Source organism: Sporisorium graminicola, chromosome SGRAM_22 (assembly GCF_005498985.1).
Source record: "Sporisorium graminicola strain CBS 10092 chromosome SGRAM_22, whole genome shotgun sequence".
Taxonomy (NCBI): domain Eukaryota; kingdom Fungi; phylum Basidiomycota; class Ustilaginomycetes; order Ustilaginales; family Ustilaginaceae; genus Sporisorium; species Sporisorium graminicola.
Genome location: NC_043731.1, coordinates 146855 through 161987, shown reverse-complemented (window position 1 = coordinate 161987; position 15133 = coordinate 146855). Strand labels below are relative to the sequence as shown.

At 58.1% G+C, this 15133-nt stretch overlaps 5 protein-coding genes across 5 annotated transcripts; 3 read left to right on the top strand and 2 right to left on the bottom strand.

Annotated features, from left to right (window-relative positions):
* Positions 1–27: 27 nt before the first annotated feature.
* Positions 28–2541, top strand: EX895_003675 (uncharacterized protein; the record flags this gene model as incomplete). The annotated part of the gene is made up of 1 exon (XM_029884273.1): positions 28–2541. One exon carries the CDS (start codon positions 28–30, stop codon positions 2539–2541), a length of 2514 nt encoding a protein of 837 aa, XP_029738983.1.
* A 224-nt stretch (positions 2542–2765) lies between these two features.
* EX895_003674 (uncharacterized protein) lies at positions 2766–3719 on the bottom strand (the record flags this gene model as incomplete). The annotated part of the gene is made up of 1 exon (XM_029884272.1): positions 2766–3719. One exon carries the CDS (start codon positions 3717–3719, stop codon positions 2766–2768), a length of 954 nt encoding a protein of 317 aa, XP_029738982.1.
* Positions 3720–4479: 760 nt separating this feature from the next.
* On the bottom strand, positions 4480–6138 carry EX895_003673 (uncharacterized protein; the record flags this gene model as incomplete). Its single annotated transcript, XM_029884271.1, has 1 exon — positions 4480–6138. The coding sequence occupies one exon, from the start codon at positions 6136–6138 to the stop codon at positions 4480–4482; it is 1659 nt and encodes a 552-aa protein (XP_029738981.1).
* Positions 6139–8775: 2637 nt separating this feature from the next.
* EX895_003672 (uncharacterized protein) lies at positions 8776–11055 on the top strand (the record flags this gene model as incomplete). The annotated part of the gene is made up of 1 exon (XM_029884270.1): positions 8776–11055. The coding sequence occupies one exon, from the start codon at positions 8776–8778 to the stop codon at positions 11053–11055; it is 2280 nt and encodes a 759-aa protein (XP_029738980.1).
* Positions 11056–11971: 916 nt separating this feature from the next.
* EX895_003671 (uncharacterized protein) lies at positions 11972–15052 on the top strand (the record flags this gene model as incomplete). Its single annotated transcript, XM_029884269.1, has 1 exon — positions 11972–15052. One exon carries the CDS (start codon positions 11972–11974, stop codon positions 15050–15052), a length of 3081 nt encoding a protein of 1026 aa, XP_029738979.1.
* Positions 15053–15133: the final 81 nt, after the last annotated feature.

The following is a 15133-nucleotide window of genomic DNA, read 5'->3' as shown; positions in this document are numbered from 1 at the left end:
CTCGTCTCGGCCATGCACATAAGCCATATGGCCAGATCTACCGCTTCACAGACGGCGCTCATTCGTGCCATGATCGCTTCCGGCGAGCCACGGTTGGCTGTTCAGACGTTTGCTGCCGAAGTACGAGCTTGGTGGAGTGCCCACAGGCAAGTTAAGCGCCCGCATGTCTTGCTTCGACGTCAAGCTGCGCTGGTCGCCGGCACCGGAAAACCAAGCTCGCAAGCTCTTCGTGAGGTCACGCGCGCTCTGCAGGAACTCGAAGAGCTCCTCTCTCGCGTTCGTCCCGACCTCTTGTCTCAGCTGTCGGATCGCGAACAACAGGCCATACGAGCCAAGCGCGCCGAGTACGCCGACTCCTTGGTCGAACTCATCCGCCTGGTCCGGGGTGGACGCTTGCCTTTGCCGTTCACACCGAGCGCTCCAGAGATTGCTTGGATTCTTTCCGCGTGTTGCCGCTTCGAAGCCACCATGCTGCTTGGCGACGCTGCTGCTTCTACATCCACGTTGTCAGACGTGGATGCAGCACAGAGACGCAAATTGCAGCAGGCGGCTCAGATAATCCGATACTACTTGTGCGAGTACATGCAATCGCTCCCTGACGGTCAGACGCGGTCAGCTGGCAATCTTCTCATCGATGGCGATCCCGTGATTCGGCCGGCCCTTGGAGCAGCCGTCTACAACCAGCTTATTCACTACGCTTTGTCCGTCCTCAAGTCGCCCTCCATGTGCAAAGAAGTCTTCCAGCATATGACCGAGCAACGTCAGCCACCACTCGAGCCAGACGCCGTCACTTTCAACACCATCTTGCGACAGGCCACCACCCAGCGCTACGAAGCGTTAGCAAGAGCTGTGCTGATCACAAGGCGTCCAGAGCAGTCGATGCACGCCATCGTCCCGGAATCCATGACCAAGCAGGAAGTCCACAGTGCTACACACTCAACCCCTCAGATCACCGCTTCAGGGGCACCATCATCCAAAGCGGCGTCAGCCTCGGACGCTCCATCGGCCGAAGGTGGGCTACGACCCATCCGACCCATGATCCAGCAGATCGATACTGCCGTTGTGCAGGCCGACTCCTATCGCCTCGTCTCGCTACTGCAATACGTCACCGCATCTGGCATGTTCTTACGTCGCTATCGACATGAGCCCGGCCACATCGGCGTCAAGGAACTCGTCATGCGCATCTATCCGGCTCTCAACAAGCAGCGCTACGCACCGTCTCGCGGCACCGACCCGCTCGCTGACGCACCATCCTTCACGCACCGAAACGCAAGTGCGCCCCTCAGGCCAAAAGCGAACCAGGCATCCCGGCACGCCATCCTCAACCCGCATGTGTTGACGGCAACGCTTAATCTCGCGGCCAAAGCTGGCAAAACCGGTCTGGCCCTCCGCATCTGGCGTCTCATCAAGCGCACCAGTCTGCAGAGCGCCTTGCAGTCACCCACCATCGATGTCGCCCCGACACCGTGGAAGATTCCGGTCCAGGCTGCTACCATCCTCATGTCGGTGCTGGCTAGCGAGGCTGCTAGGGCGCCCAAGGCGAAGCGTCCTCAGAGAATCCATAGGCAGCGATTGTCGCTCGGCGCCTCACGCATTCTATCGCCAAGTACGTCGAGACTGAGCACGCATCGACAATATGCTCGCGGCTGGAACATTGTCGCCTCGCTCCGCGGTCGTGCGTTTGCAGGCAGATTAAACCCGGTTGGACAGGTGTACAGTCGTTCCAGCGAGTTTGGCGAGGGTCTTCGTTATAAAGCAGCCCAGCTGTTGGCAAAACGCGAATACCTTTTCCTCGTACATCACTGGCAGCTGTCACAGAGGCTGGCGGGCTCGCGTCGCCGGCAGTCGGAGCAGTGGATTCAGCCGAGTACTAGCAAGGCAGCAGTGGCAAGACGTGCAAAAGGTGAAGTGGTCTCAGATGCGCAAGATCAATCGAGCACGGCCATATCGCAGCCCGACTCGCGCTTTTACGATGCAGTTCTCGATGTGTTTGGTCACCGGCCGGGAATGATGCAACGCAGCAGGACACACACTTCGCGCTCCGAGGCGCTGTCCCAGCTTCGCCGCGGCTACAACAAGGCTCTCGACAAAGCAGCAGCTGTAGCTTCCGCGAAGGTGCAAGCTCAGGATGGAAAGGTCGGGGACAACGACAAGTGTATTGCTGGGTTGGAAAGCAGCTCGGCACGACTCGAGCGACTTGGCAATTCGGATGCGCTCTCAACCAACCAGCTTCTCAATGCAATTGTCGCTCGGGTCAACTGGAACTCGCGCGGTCGATGGACATCCATTGCACCCGATCCGTTCCTCGTACGCATCCTCATGGACTTGCAAGCGTTGGGTATCCACATTCCTGTCGGCTATCGATGGATTCTGCCGCACTGTTCCATCGCGGCACCTTCGAGAGCGTCAGATCACGGGGTTCCGCAGCTGCTGCAGAACGATGGTTTTGATGGCCGACATAGAGGTCAGCAGGGAGCGTTCTCGCCGTTCCGAGGACCGAGAATCAAGACGGTTGGTCTGGTCGCTAGGCGTCGCAGTTGATCGCCGTGGAAGGAGCGAGAGAGACGAGGTGGAGGAATTGTAGTTTGGTGGTCAGGAAGCGGACCTGGAACAGAGAAGATATCTTGATCAGGCACCCTGTAGCATTTGCAGATTGTAAGAATTGTTTCTCAAACGTGCTCGGAATTGTGGTGTTCTGAGAGTCTTCATGTCTCACTTTGAGTGAGACCATATCACCAGAGTCCTTCCACCCGCAACGAGCTGGTTTAATACCCCTTTCCCACATCCACGCGACCCTTCCACGCCTCCTCGTCTTGCACGTCTACCTTCCCCTCCTCCACATCCACCAACACGCGCAGATTCCAGCACAGCCGCTCCCCCAGCACCTCGGGAATCAGCTTGGACGGAATCGCCGCATGATGCGTGATGAGCACCCTCCCCTGTCTCTCGAGCATTTCCAGCTGCTGCTTTTCGTGAGCGGAGGAGTAGTGTACCACGTCGAGCGCAGCGCGCTGTGCGGGGTTTGCGGCGAGCGAGTGGAGGAGGGCGGTGGTGTTGATGATGTGGCCGCGTGCGATGTTGATGAGGAGCGCGTGCGGGTCGAGTGCGGCGAGGAGGGTGGTGTTGAACAGGTTTGCCGTGGAAGGGGTGAGTGGGCAGGTGATGAAGATGACCTGGGCTTGTGAGGCAGCGGAATGGAGCTGGGCGGAGGAGGAGGAGCTGTCGGTGTACGAGAGTGCGCAGTCGAAAGGTGAGAGCAGAGCAGAGAGCTGTGTCGCAATAGAGCCTCTGCCGACGATGAGAACCTTCTTGCGGAACAGCGACTCGTTTTCCACCGAACGCCCGTGCAGGCCTTTCAGCATACCCAAGCACAGCGCGAGCGCATGCTCGGCGACGAGCGCCGAATAACACCCCTTCGCACTACACCACACGATCCGCCTTCCCTGCATCTCCCGCATCAGCGGCATGAAATGCTCCACCCCCGTCATGGGCAGCTGCACGAACCGGATCCGCGGTGCTGCAAGCAGGATCTCGCGGAGCCGGCCAGACGTGTCGCCCTGCGCGATGTTCGGCAGCCACATCAGTGCGTCTGTCGAAGGTGTGGGCGAAGGTTGAACGTGAAGCCGCGAACGGAGAGGTTCGGGGAGCGACCGCAGGAACGAGCCGACGCAGAGACATGTGGCAGAGGCTTCTGCGGGGAGGATGCTTAGGTTGACCATTGAAGAGCACGATTGAGGGAGAGGAAGGTTGAAGAGGCAGCACAGTTTACGGACAAGGTCGAAAGAGGGGGTGGGTCAATATATACGCCTACTGCCTGACAGCGGTGACATTATCCCGGTCACTCATCGTTGGCTAAGTAGAGGGTCCTTCTTTGGCGTCCTGCGAGAAAACTTCAAGACCCACTTCGGGGCACCCCCAAGATGTCGCGTGAATCTCCCAAAAGTGGTTCAGGAAATCGTGCAACTTCCGTCCACTTCATGTCGAACGGTCCAGACTACCACTCGCTCAATATGAGACAACCTCCGCCAGTGGGCAAGCCCGTCGCTCGGGTCGCTAATTTCCCGCTTCGGTCGATGCAAGATGTGCCTAAGTACAACCCACAGCCGCAGCCGCAGAGGTTGCTGTCCTGAAGGAGAGCAGGACCGCGTGTTCTAACGGACGAACAGCACAAATGAAGAGGTACACATGACGACAAAAGCCACATTGACAGTAAAAACGCACCTCTTCACCCACATTGCGCCTCACAAACACACATGAAGCGAGTTCATCAATCCCACGCCTCAAGACAACTTTTCCCAAAATGGCAGTCAACATTGTCTCAGAATCCTCACGAGCTGTACAACTAGACATCTACGAGCGAGAGTGAGAGTGAAGAGGGGGGGGGGGGTAGAGGGGGAGTTGGGGATAGGGGTGGGGGAATACCGAAGAGTGAATGGGGAAAGGGGAAAAGGGGAAGGGGGCAAGCCGCTGTAATCCACATCACGATGATACGACACCAGTCGAGCTCATCCCGGCAATCGCGCTGTTAGTCAGGGCCCAGCTCTTGGTATCGCCGTCCAGGCTCCACATGCTGATACCTCCGATGCCCGAGGCGCTAGCAAAAGCGCCCTTGTCAAAGATGGAGCTGGTATCGTCGTACGTGATCACGCGCTGGCCATCGCTCAAGTAGGGCGTATCCGAGCAGTCGTCCCAATACTTGGTGAAGCCGTTGGTGCCGTCGTAGAGGCCGTCGGCGCCGAGTTTGAGGGCGCCCTGGGAGATGAGCGACGAGAAGTTGATTTGGCCGGAGGAGGAGCTACCGTCGGAGCTGGTGAGTTTGACAGCTCTCTTTTCGTCGCGGGTGCGCAGGGATTGCTTGGTGGAGGGGTTGATGTATCCGTACGCAGGGATGCCGAGGAGGATCTTGTCACGCGGCATGCCAGCAGAGGACCACGCCTTGACACCGCTGGCCGCATTCGCGTCTGGCTGCGTCGAGTTGCCGCACAGGTTTGCCAGCGGCGCATTCGGACCCGGATTGGACGAGGACCCCCACACATCGTAGTTCATGACCATGATGTAGTCCAGCACACTTGCGGCTCGGGCGACGCTGCTGACGGGCTGACCGTTGCTCGCGACCCACGGCGTGAACCCAACCGCGGCCGTGATCAGCGCGCCCTGCGGCAGCGCGGCGCGCAGCTCCTGCAGGAACGTCTGGAAGTTCGCCGTATCCGAGGGATCCAGCTGATTACCAGCGCCCGTCTGACCGGGATACTCCCAATCGATGTCGATGCCGTCCAGACTGTACTTGTAGTATGTCTGCACGATGTTGCCGATAAATGTCGCGCGTGATGAAGCGGTGCGTACTGCAGGTGAGAAGTACGTCGACCCACCCCAACCGCCCAGCGACAGCATTGCCTTAGTATTGCCCGCCTTGCACGCCTTGACAAAGCCTCTCAGCGTGTTGCCTGAGGGGTCGGTGGGGATCGAGAGCGAAAAGTCGGCAGTGGGCAGCGCAAACGCATAGTTGAGGATGTCAAACTTGGTAAAGTCGATCGAGCTGGCAGGAAGCGCGGAAGCGACCCAGTCCGGCCAGTATCCAGCCATGGTCATGTTGGTCGATGTGCGCGATTCGGACGCGTCGTTGGTGGGGGAGGCGGGTGCTGCGCTGGATGAAGATGTCGAGGTTGCAGCGGAGTTTGAAGCTGACGCTGACGCTGATGCTGATGAGGCGGACGCAGAAGCTGAGGCGGTTGCGGGCGCTTTGCACGAGCCTTTGGCGCGCTTCGAGTTTCTTGAGGAAGAGCCGACTCGACTTTTTTGACGCGAGAGATAGCGTGCAGAAGGGACTGCCCTCCGCTTCTGCTTACTTGCTCCGTTGTCATTGTCGAACAGCATCTGCCATAGTGAGCGGCGCTGAATCGAAAGTCGTCCTGAAGATGTGGACGAGGAAAAAGCAGCAGCCGGTCGATCGGCTACGAAGCTCAACCTTGGCCTCGACTCCCGCTGTTGGCTGGAATATGAAGGGCCCGCCGCCGAATGTTCGTTCCACGTCCGCCCAAGTTGAGCAGAAAGATTTGGTTGTCCGAATTCGTCCAACGCTGCAGCCGACGAGGTGAAGAGACTGGCAAGAACCAGAACGCCAAGTGGTAGAAGCTTCATCGTTGCTGTGTGAAGAGTAGAGAGAGATGTGTAGCCGCCGAATCAAGGAGAAAAAAAGTCGGTGTCCTGCACCCGGTGTATATTCCAAAAGAAGGTGTTGCTGGAAGGAGTGTGTTGAAAAGGGGTAATGTAAAAAAGAGAGCCCTGCGCAATCGATCGACGATGTGTGCAAAGTGGAAAGAGGAACAAAGAAGGCCTGTTCTTGTCCAAGAGCTTTCCCAAGCGAAGCAGTCAAGCTTAGCTAGTCTCGTGCGGTGTAAAAGGAGCGAACCGATCAACGGTCGTGTGTGAAGTAGAAAGGGAAGAAAAGAAAGAGGGTGACCAGACCCAGTCGACAACTACGAGATCAACACGAGATATCTGGAAGAGGACGTGATCGTAAACGGAATGGTTGGAGGGACGGAAGGAAGGGAAGTGGCGAACAGCGAGCGGCTGAAGTTCGAAGCTGAGCGGAGCCGTGTCAGCAAACAGCACGCAAAAGCCGTGTGCGCTTAGTCGCCGCTCACAGAGAAAAAACAAGCTCGACAGTACACGCAGTGTTGCTTGAAGCATCCACACCTCGGCCAGAAGGGAGGCAACGGCGACCTTGCGGTCAGCACACAAACTCAGTTCAGCCAGAAAGAAGGCAAAGCTCAAAGCTGTGCACATGAGTTCGAAGTCGCCCGGAGCCGCAGATGTCCGTTCTAGGCAATTTTGAGAGACTCGAATATCTACTATTCTTGGCCTGTCAAGAACGTCAGGCCTACACAGAGATGCGTATCAAAAACACAGTGCGGCGCAGCACACATGGTTAGAAGTTGGAAGCACTCAGCTGCTAAACTGGCTGCTCCAGAGAGTTCGTGCGTCCAAGTATGAAGCAAGCAAGCGAGAGCCAAGCCCCGCTGCGGGGACGACAGCCAAGGAAAAAATTTCCCGACTGTAGAACGAGACATGTCAATTACGCAGAAGCATGAAAACAAAAAATCACACGGCGGCGAGTCGCAGCTTGAAGAAGATTTAGCGCCGTGCCGCTCGACTGAGATTGGATCATGCCCGAAGACGGATCCCCGACGAAATGAGCTAGTTGCAAGCCGAGGTAACGGCAGAGAGGGAAGAGCCATCAAAGGGGGACTGGGACGGACAGAGAACAAAGGGGGCACATAGTTAGTACGCGCGGCGCTGCTTGACAGCTCCCGTCGATTGTTTGACGGTTAGCCAGGAGAGGGTTTGTCGGTCTAACAAACCTGCGCAAAAGGAGCTTGATCTTGTTATGATTTGTTTCGCTGACACCTCAAGTCGGCCTAACACCACAGAAAGCAACAAAGGTTTCACGAGAAAACAGTCAACCCCGCACTTTTACGGTTGTTCGCCCTTTGCGAATCCTACGAAGATGTGCAACCGTTGCCTCTCTCGATCACTACAACTGGACCTTCTTTTCCAGCCATAGGGACACTTTGGTGCGGGAGTTGCACGGCGTTGTATGAGCAGAAAGGCATGCGGCATCACGAATGACGGTGGAGAGAGGTCGACTTGACAAAAAAAGGGCCGCAGATCGCCGGTTTGCATGGGGAACTTGTGTTGTGAAAGCGAGATTGATAAGCCGGCGCGGACCACAACACGAGGGCAAAGCAAGGCGAGGCGATCGATCGACGCAGCTCTCTCTTCTCCCGCTCGCACCTAACAATCGTCGTACATGCAGAGTTCAAATCGACTCTCCGGATCGCCATAACCATCAAGCAGAACGTCTGTCGATCTTAGACCGTGTGCTCGAGGCGTTAGACGATTCGGTCCCTGCCCCAAAGTCAATCGTGTTGTTCAGGATTGTGAGTAATTTTTGCCATGCGCATGGTGGACTGTGACACGTCTTTCTGGACAGTGGGGGGCTGCGCAGAAAGAGCTGCTGATTGTGAAAATGCGGGGGACAGGCTCGAGATCATCCTGACGTCGACCGTCGACAGAGAGAAAGACAGAGTCTGGAACATCGATGATGACGATCCTTTTGCGGCTCACAGGAGTCGGCGAAGCGTTCTGCGTAATTTCGAATGGGGGTCGACGCATCCATCCGTGTCTCCGATTTCCTTTCAGTTGCACGACGCAATCAAGCCAAAGCAGTAGCAGAGCATAGAGCGGGCTACCAACAGAGTCTCGCGTGAAATGTGCATTGTATGCGTCACGCGCAGCTGGGAAATGGGAAATTTGAGCTCGTCAGATGACAGAGACAGCAGCAGCAGCAGCAGCAGCAGCAGCATACCGCAACTGCAAGCAGCAGTATGAGCCACCGTTGAACACCATCAAACCAAACACACTCCCGTCACCCCGGCCCTGCCGCCCATTTCAAATGCATCTCGTTTCCATTGGCCTGTCAACCATCATCACCGCACGCCACCACATGTCCTCCTTGCCCTAGCCACCTCCTCTTGTCTGACTGTACCAACAATACACCATCGCATCACAAGCAGCCTCCCATCCTCGATCGACCATCGTTCCCATGCTCTCGTGCTAGTCATCCAAATCTGACATTTAGAGACCATTTCACCTGCAAAGCTGCTCCTGCAACAGATACAGAACACTCGGACCGCTTAGATATCACGCATCAGCACAGGATATCACCGCATATACCATCAACAGGCAACCACTCCTCTCCCTCTGTCTTTCGTCATGTCGGCTTCCGTCCCCTTCCCCGGCCAGCAATCCCAGAATGGCGACTTTGCAGCCGACTTGAGGATCGACCTCCCACGCAATCCCACTTCATCTGCTAAAGAAGATGCCGCTGCACCACCACCGCCTGCCTCGCTGCATCGTCGTCAGAACTCGTTCCAGGCTTCTGCAGACAAACCCTCCACAGCGCCCGCTGGTTGGCATCACCATCCTCGACAGCCCGGCACACACTCTGAATCCTACTTCCCCGGTGGAGGCCCTTCCTCGGCTGCACCAAAGACGCCTAGCAGCGTCTCGATCCGCGGCCACGGTCGGGCACAGAGCAGTTCAGGCTCGGCCTACTCGGCGCATCCCATGAACCTCAACATCGGTGGCTCTGCGCATCCCAACGGCGACGGCTCTTCGCTCCAGTCTGCCTTTGGCTCGGCACACCACGCAGGACCCAGCCATCTCAGCCTCGCCCGCCATCCCGCCATGCAGGGTCTCGCCATGGATGCCGGCTACAGCGCCGGCCCGCCCAGTCCCAGCACACTCACCGACGTCATCCTAGGCCTGCACAGCACTTTTTACTCGTGCAAACGCAAACCGGAAGAGGTCAAGCAGATGGTCGCTCGCTACTACGAGCGTGGCGCTGTCTTTGAGTCGCCTCTGCTCTCGGCGCATGGCAGGACGCAGATCGCCAACCAGTTCATGATGGCGTTCGCGCTTCCCGGCATGGACGTGCAGTCCGAGCTGCGCGATGTCATCTGCTCCGACTTTGAGTTCGACGGCACACGAGCAGGTATCATCGACCACACCATCACCGTCACCCTCTTTCCTTCCATTTTTGGCTCCTCGGCGTCCAAACCCACTCCGGATCCCAACGCGAGCGACGTCAACCGAACTCCTAGAGCATCATATCCCATGTCGGCATCCGCCTACCCCATGACGCCGCATCCGTTTATGGACTATGGTGCCAACAGCGCCTATTCACGCGTCGCCAGCCATCCGCACAGCCCCACGACGCCGTTCAGCATCTCGAGCATCTGGGGTGGCTCGAGACCTCACACACCCGGACTTACTCCTTCTGCAGGCGCTAGCGGCATTCGTCCGCTCTCGGGCACAAGCGCATTCCCAACCAACACCCCGCCCAGCGTCAACGGTGAAGACTTTGACGCCAGCGCCTCCACATCCGCCACACCCACCTCGAACGCATTCTTGAGCAGCTTGACCAACGGCAGCAACACGCACCATTATGTCGATGCCGAAACAGTGCAGCAGCAGCTCGACACGCGTCCGCCCATCCCTGCCGATGCATTGACGCCGCACTGGACGAGCGAAGGTCTGGGTCGACAGACGTTCCGCACGCTGCTTTGGTCGCTCTTCCATCCGAGGGCGGTGCTCAAGTCGCTGTGCAGCATCCAGCTGCGCGTCATGAGTCGGCTTGAGTTCAACGATGCCGGTCTCATTGTCCGACACGAGGACACGTGGGGGCTGAGGGAGACCATCGAGGGCGTGATCCCCTTTGCATCGCTCGTTTACTCGATCGAGCGCAGGTTGGTGGGCTTCCTCGTCTCGTGGGCCATCGCTAAGGGTGTCAAGCTCTCGTCGGCTCTGTTGCACAAAGCGATCCCTGGGGGGACGTCGTCGGCCGAGCTGGAAGCGCGTTCAACTTCCGCGGGAGGAGCAGCGGGGGCGAGCGGGTACCACATTAGCCAGCACGAAGCCGAGGCTATGTTTACCCATCCGCATCCGCACCACCAAGCGTTTGGACGGACACCGGGGCGTGAGTATCAGACCATCTCACGGTCCAGAGCACCGTCTCCGAGTCGCTTCCGGTTTGGAAGCGGGGCAGGCGGAGGAGACCATCGTACCGTGACGGGCACACGCTCGCGTGCGAGATCGCTCGTAAGTTCGAACTCGGCCGCGCCGTCGCGCGCCATGTCGACCGACAACCTCGCCCAGCACTTTGCTGCTGCTAGTATTGGTGCTACTCCTGGGCAGCCAGGTGACTCGCGTCGCTCCGCCGATCTGCCACCAGACTCGAGCGCCAAGTTCCGCGAACGAACAGCAAAGAGGATCGATGGTGGTCGCACGTCCAGTACCAACTCGGCGCCGCCCTCCACTCACCCTTCCCATCTAGGTGGAACCCACGATGCGCCTGATGGACCCGCATCGAACCTGGTCAACATGTGGGAGCAGTTCTCGGCGCAGTCGCGTCCGCACTCCAAGGCGGCGTCGGTGGTGTCCAACGACGACTCGAGAGGGACTTTGCGTGCGCCTGACCAAGACCAACAGTAGATTGCATTTGTAGAGGCAGAGGAGCATGATGGGCAAGACACATATGAGTTAGGATGGATGGACAGCATCGCCCAACGTACAGCATCAAGTGACACACGCGCGCACACACTTCCGCCCAGAACCGTGCTCTATGCTCTCATGTATCCGTGTACGCGCTCACGCAAAGCCTGTTGCTCTCTTCAGTCGGACCGTCTGAGTTCAAGCAGCCATGAGACGACCTCGATATGGTGTGGAAAAGGTGCTTCGGAAATAATCATCGGCCAAAAAAAGAATGAGGAAATGGTCAGGAAAATGATGGTTTTGAAGGGAAACGGCAGAGCACAGCGATGAGCTGAATGAATATCTGCGCTGTGCTGTGCTGTGGCAAATCATGCACTTCGTGATCGATACTCGACGAACTAGAGCGACTTCGGATTTTACGCTTTCTTCACGTCACATAGCGGCTCGACAGCGACAGTTGACCGCAACAGCGCACGGTCACTTTTGTTCTGAAGAATTTAGACGAAGGCACACAACGAAAGCAAGTCTGCGGGTGAGCTGCCCGCCCTCCACGTCCAACTCAGCACAAATTCATTCTAATCTTGAAATTCCACGAGCGGCTCAGCAGCTACCAGCAGCTACCAACAGCAGCAGCAGCAGCAGCAGCAGAGCGCGTTCCGTGCGCGGTTACCAACGAGTGGGAGAGAGAGGCAGCGCAAGGTGAGCAAGCAAGCAAGCAAGCGCTTCTTCCTTCCCTTTCTCCCTCGTCCTTCATTGCTTGCAACCATCTCCATCCAGAACACGCAGCGATCACCCAGCACCACTCCCAAAAGCAAAACCAAAGGTCAGCAACGCTCAACGTCAACTGTCACCCTCTAGGATCTACTTCTTCTCATTGGAACGACTGAATAAGGAGCCTCTTCACCGCAATAGCAAGATGGCGGCCGCAGACGATATGAAGGTCGACCAGCCCGAACAGGCCATCGACGAGGGTCTTTACAGCCGTCAGCTCTACGTGCTCGGCCACGATGCCATGAAGCGCATGGCGGCCAGCAATGTGCTCGTCGTCGGTCTCCGCGGTCTCGGCGCCGAAATCGCAAAGAACGTCGCGCTCGCCGGTGTCAAGAGCATCACCATCTTTGACCCCACCCCCGTCTCCATCTCCGATCTCAGTACACAGTTCTTCCTCCGTCCAGACGATGTTTCTGCGGGTGCACGCAGGGACCACGCTACCCAGCCTCGTCTCGCCGAGCTCAACACCTACGTGCCCATCCGTGTGCTCGAAGAGACCGAGCTGAACAAGGAGGTGCTCGCCCGCTTCCAGGTCGTCGTCCTGACCGACGCTCTCTACGCCGAGCAGCTCCGCATCAACGACATCACCCATGGCTCCTCCACCCACTTCATCTCGGCAGAGGTGCGCGGTCTCTTTGGTTCCGTGTTCAACGACTTTGGACCCAACTTCCTCTGCAACGACCCTACCGGCGAACAGCCGCTCTCCGGCATGATTGTCTCCATCGCCAGCGAGGACGAGGAGGGTCTCGTCACCACGCTCGACGAGACACGTCACGGTCTCGAGGATGGCGACTATGTTGCGTTCACCGAGGTACAGGGCATGGAGGCGCTCAACAACAGCCAGCCACGCAAAGTCACCGTCAAGGGCCCCTACACCTTCACGATCGGCAGCACAAAGGGTCTCGGCGAGTACAAGCGCGGTGGTATTTTCAAGCAGGTCAAGATGCCCAAGGAGATCGCCTTCAAGTCACTGCGCGAGAGCGACAAGCAGCCCGAATTTCTCATCGCCGACTTTGCCAAGTTTGACCGCCCCGCCGCCCTCCACGCCGGCTTCCAGGCGCTCTCGCAGTTCCAGCAGAACAACGGACGCTTGCCTGCGCCGAGGAATGCGCAAGATGCCGATCAGGTGCTTGAGCTCACCAAGCACATCATGGAGGCTTCCGGTCAGAATGCGGCCGATCTGCCTGAAAAGGTGATCCGCGAGCTCGCCTTCCAGGCGCAAGGTGACCTGTCTCCCATGGTCGCGTACGTCGGTGGCTTCGTGGCGCAGGAGGTGCTCAAGGCATGCTCGGGCAAGTTCCACCCCCTCGTCCAGCATCTGTACGTCGACTCGCTCGAGTCGCTGCCGGACAACATCACCAGTCTTCCCGAGAGCGAGTTTGCGCCCGTCAACTCGAGATACGATGGCCAAATCGCCGTATTTGGTCACACTTTCCAGCAAAAGATTGCCAACACCCGTCAATTCCTCGTGGGTTCCGGTGCCATCGGGTGCGAGATGCTCAAAAATTGGAGCATGATGGGTCTCGGCAGCGGTCCCGAGGGTGCCATCCACGTCACAGACATGGACACGATCGAAAAGTCCAATTTGAACCGCCAGTTCCTCTTCCGCTCCAAGGACGTGGGTCACTTTAAGGCCGACACGGCCGCCGCCGCCGTGGCCGAGATGAACCCAGACCTCAAGGGCAAGATCCACAGCCACCAGAACCGCGTGGGACCCGAGACCGAGGACGTCTACGGCGACGAGTTCTTCGCCTCGCTCACCGGTGTCACCAACGCGCTCGACAACGTGCAGGCGCGTCAGTACATGGACCGTCGCTGCGTCTACTACGAGAAGCCGTTACTTGAGTCGGGCACGCTGGGCACCAAGGCAAACACGCAGGTGGTGGTGCCGCACCTCACCGAGTCGTACTCGTCGTCGCAGGATCCTCCCGAGAAGTCGATCCCGGTGTGCACGCTCAAGAACTTCCCCAACGCGATCGAGCACACGATCCAGTGGGCTCGCGAGCAGTTTGACGAGTACTTCCTCAAGCCCGCCGAAAACGTCAACCAGTACCTGACGCAGCCGGACTACATTGAGACGACGCTCAAATCGGGCTCAGGCGCCAAGGAGCAGCTGGACCAAATCAAGCAGTACCTTGTCGACGAGCGTCCCAAGTCGTTTGAGCAGTGCATCTACTGGGCGCGTCTGCGCTTCGAGGAGAACTACAGCAACAACATCCGCCAGTTGCTGCACTCGCTGCCCGCCGATGCGGTTACGTCGAGTGGCCAGCCGTTCTGGTCGGGTCCCAAGCGTGCGCCCAAGCCGTTGACTTTCGACGTGGAGGACCCGACGCACCTCGAGTACGTGATGAGCGCTGCGCTGCTGCACGCTGAGAACTACGGCCTGAAGGGCGAGGCGGATGAGGCGCTCTTCCGCAAGGTGCTGTCGTCGATGGAGGTGCCCGCGTTTGTGCCCAAGGACAATGTCAAGATCCAGACCAACGAGAACGAGGCGGCAGCAGCCAACAACAACAGCAGCAGCGCAGCAGCAGATTCCGGCGACCTGACCGAGCTCACGAGCAGCTTGCCCGAGGCGTCATCACTGGCGGGGGTGCGTCTGCAGCCGATCGAGATGGAGAAGGACGACGACACGAACCACCACATGGACTTTATCACGGCTGCTTCCAACCTGCGTGCGAGCAACTATGGCATTTCGCCGGCGGACAAGCACCAGACCAAGGGTATTGCGGGCAAGATCATTCCGGCGATTGCCACCACGACGGCGCTGGCGACGGGCCTGGTCAACCTGGAGCTGTACAAGCTGCTGGACGAGAAGAAGACACTCGAGGCGTACTCGAACGCGTTTGTCAACCTGGCGCTGCCGTTCATCGCGTTCAGTGACCCGATCGCGGCGCAGAAGCTCAAGTACAACGACACGGAATGGACGCTGTGGTCGCGGTTCAAGGTGGAGCAGGACGTGACGCTGCAGGAGTTTTTGGATCTGTTCAAGGAGCAGCACGGGTTGGAGGTGTCGATGCTGAGTTCGGGCGTGTCGATGCTGTTCTCGGCGTTCCTGCCGGCCAAGAAGAGGCAGGAGCGTCTGCAGATGAAGATGAGCACGCTGATCGAGACGGTGTCCAAGAAGCCCATCCCGAAGCACGCGCAGTGGGTGATTGTCGAGATCATGGCGGACGATCTCGAGGGCGAAGACGTCGAGGTGCCGTTTGTGGTGGTCAAGGTCAAGTAGTGAATGATGGTTCTTAGAAGAAACGCGACTCTCGATTGAAGAATGCCAAGCAAGAAGATCTGTTTTCTTTTCCTCTCTGCT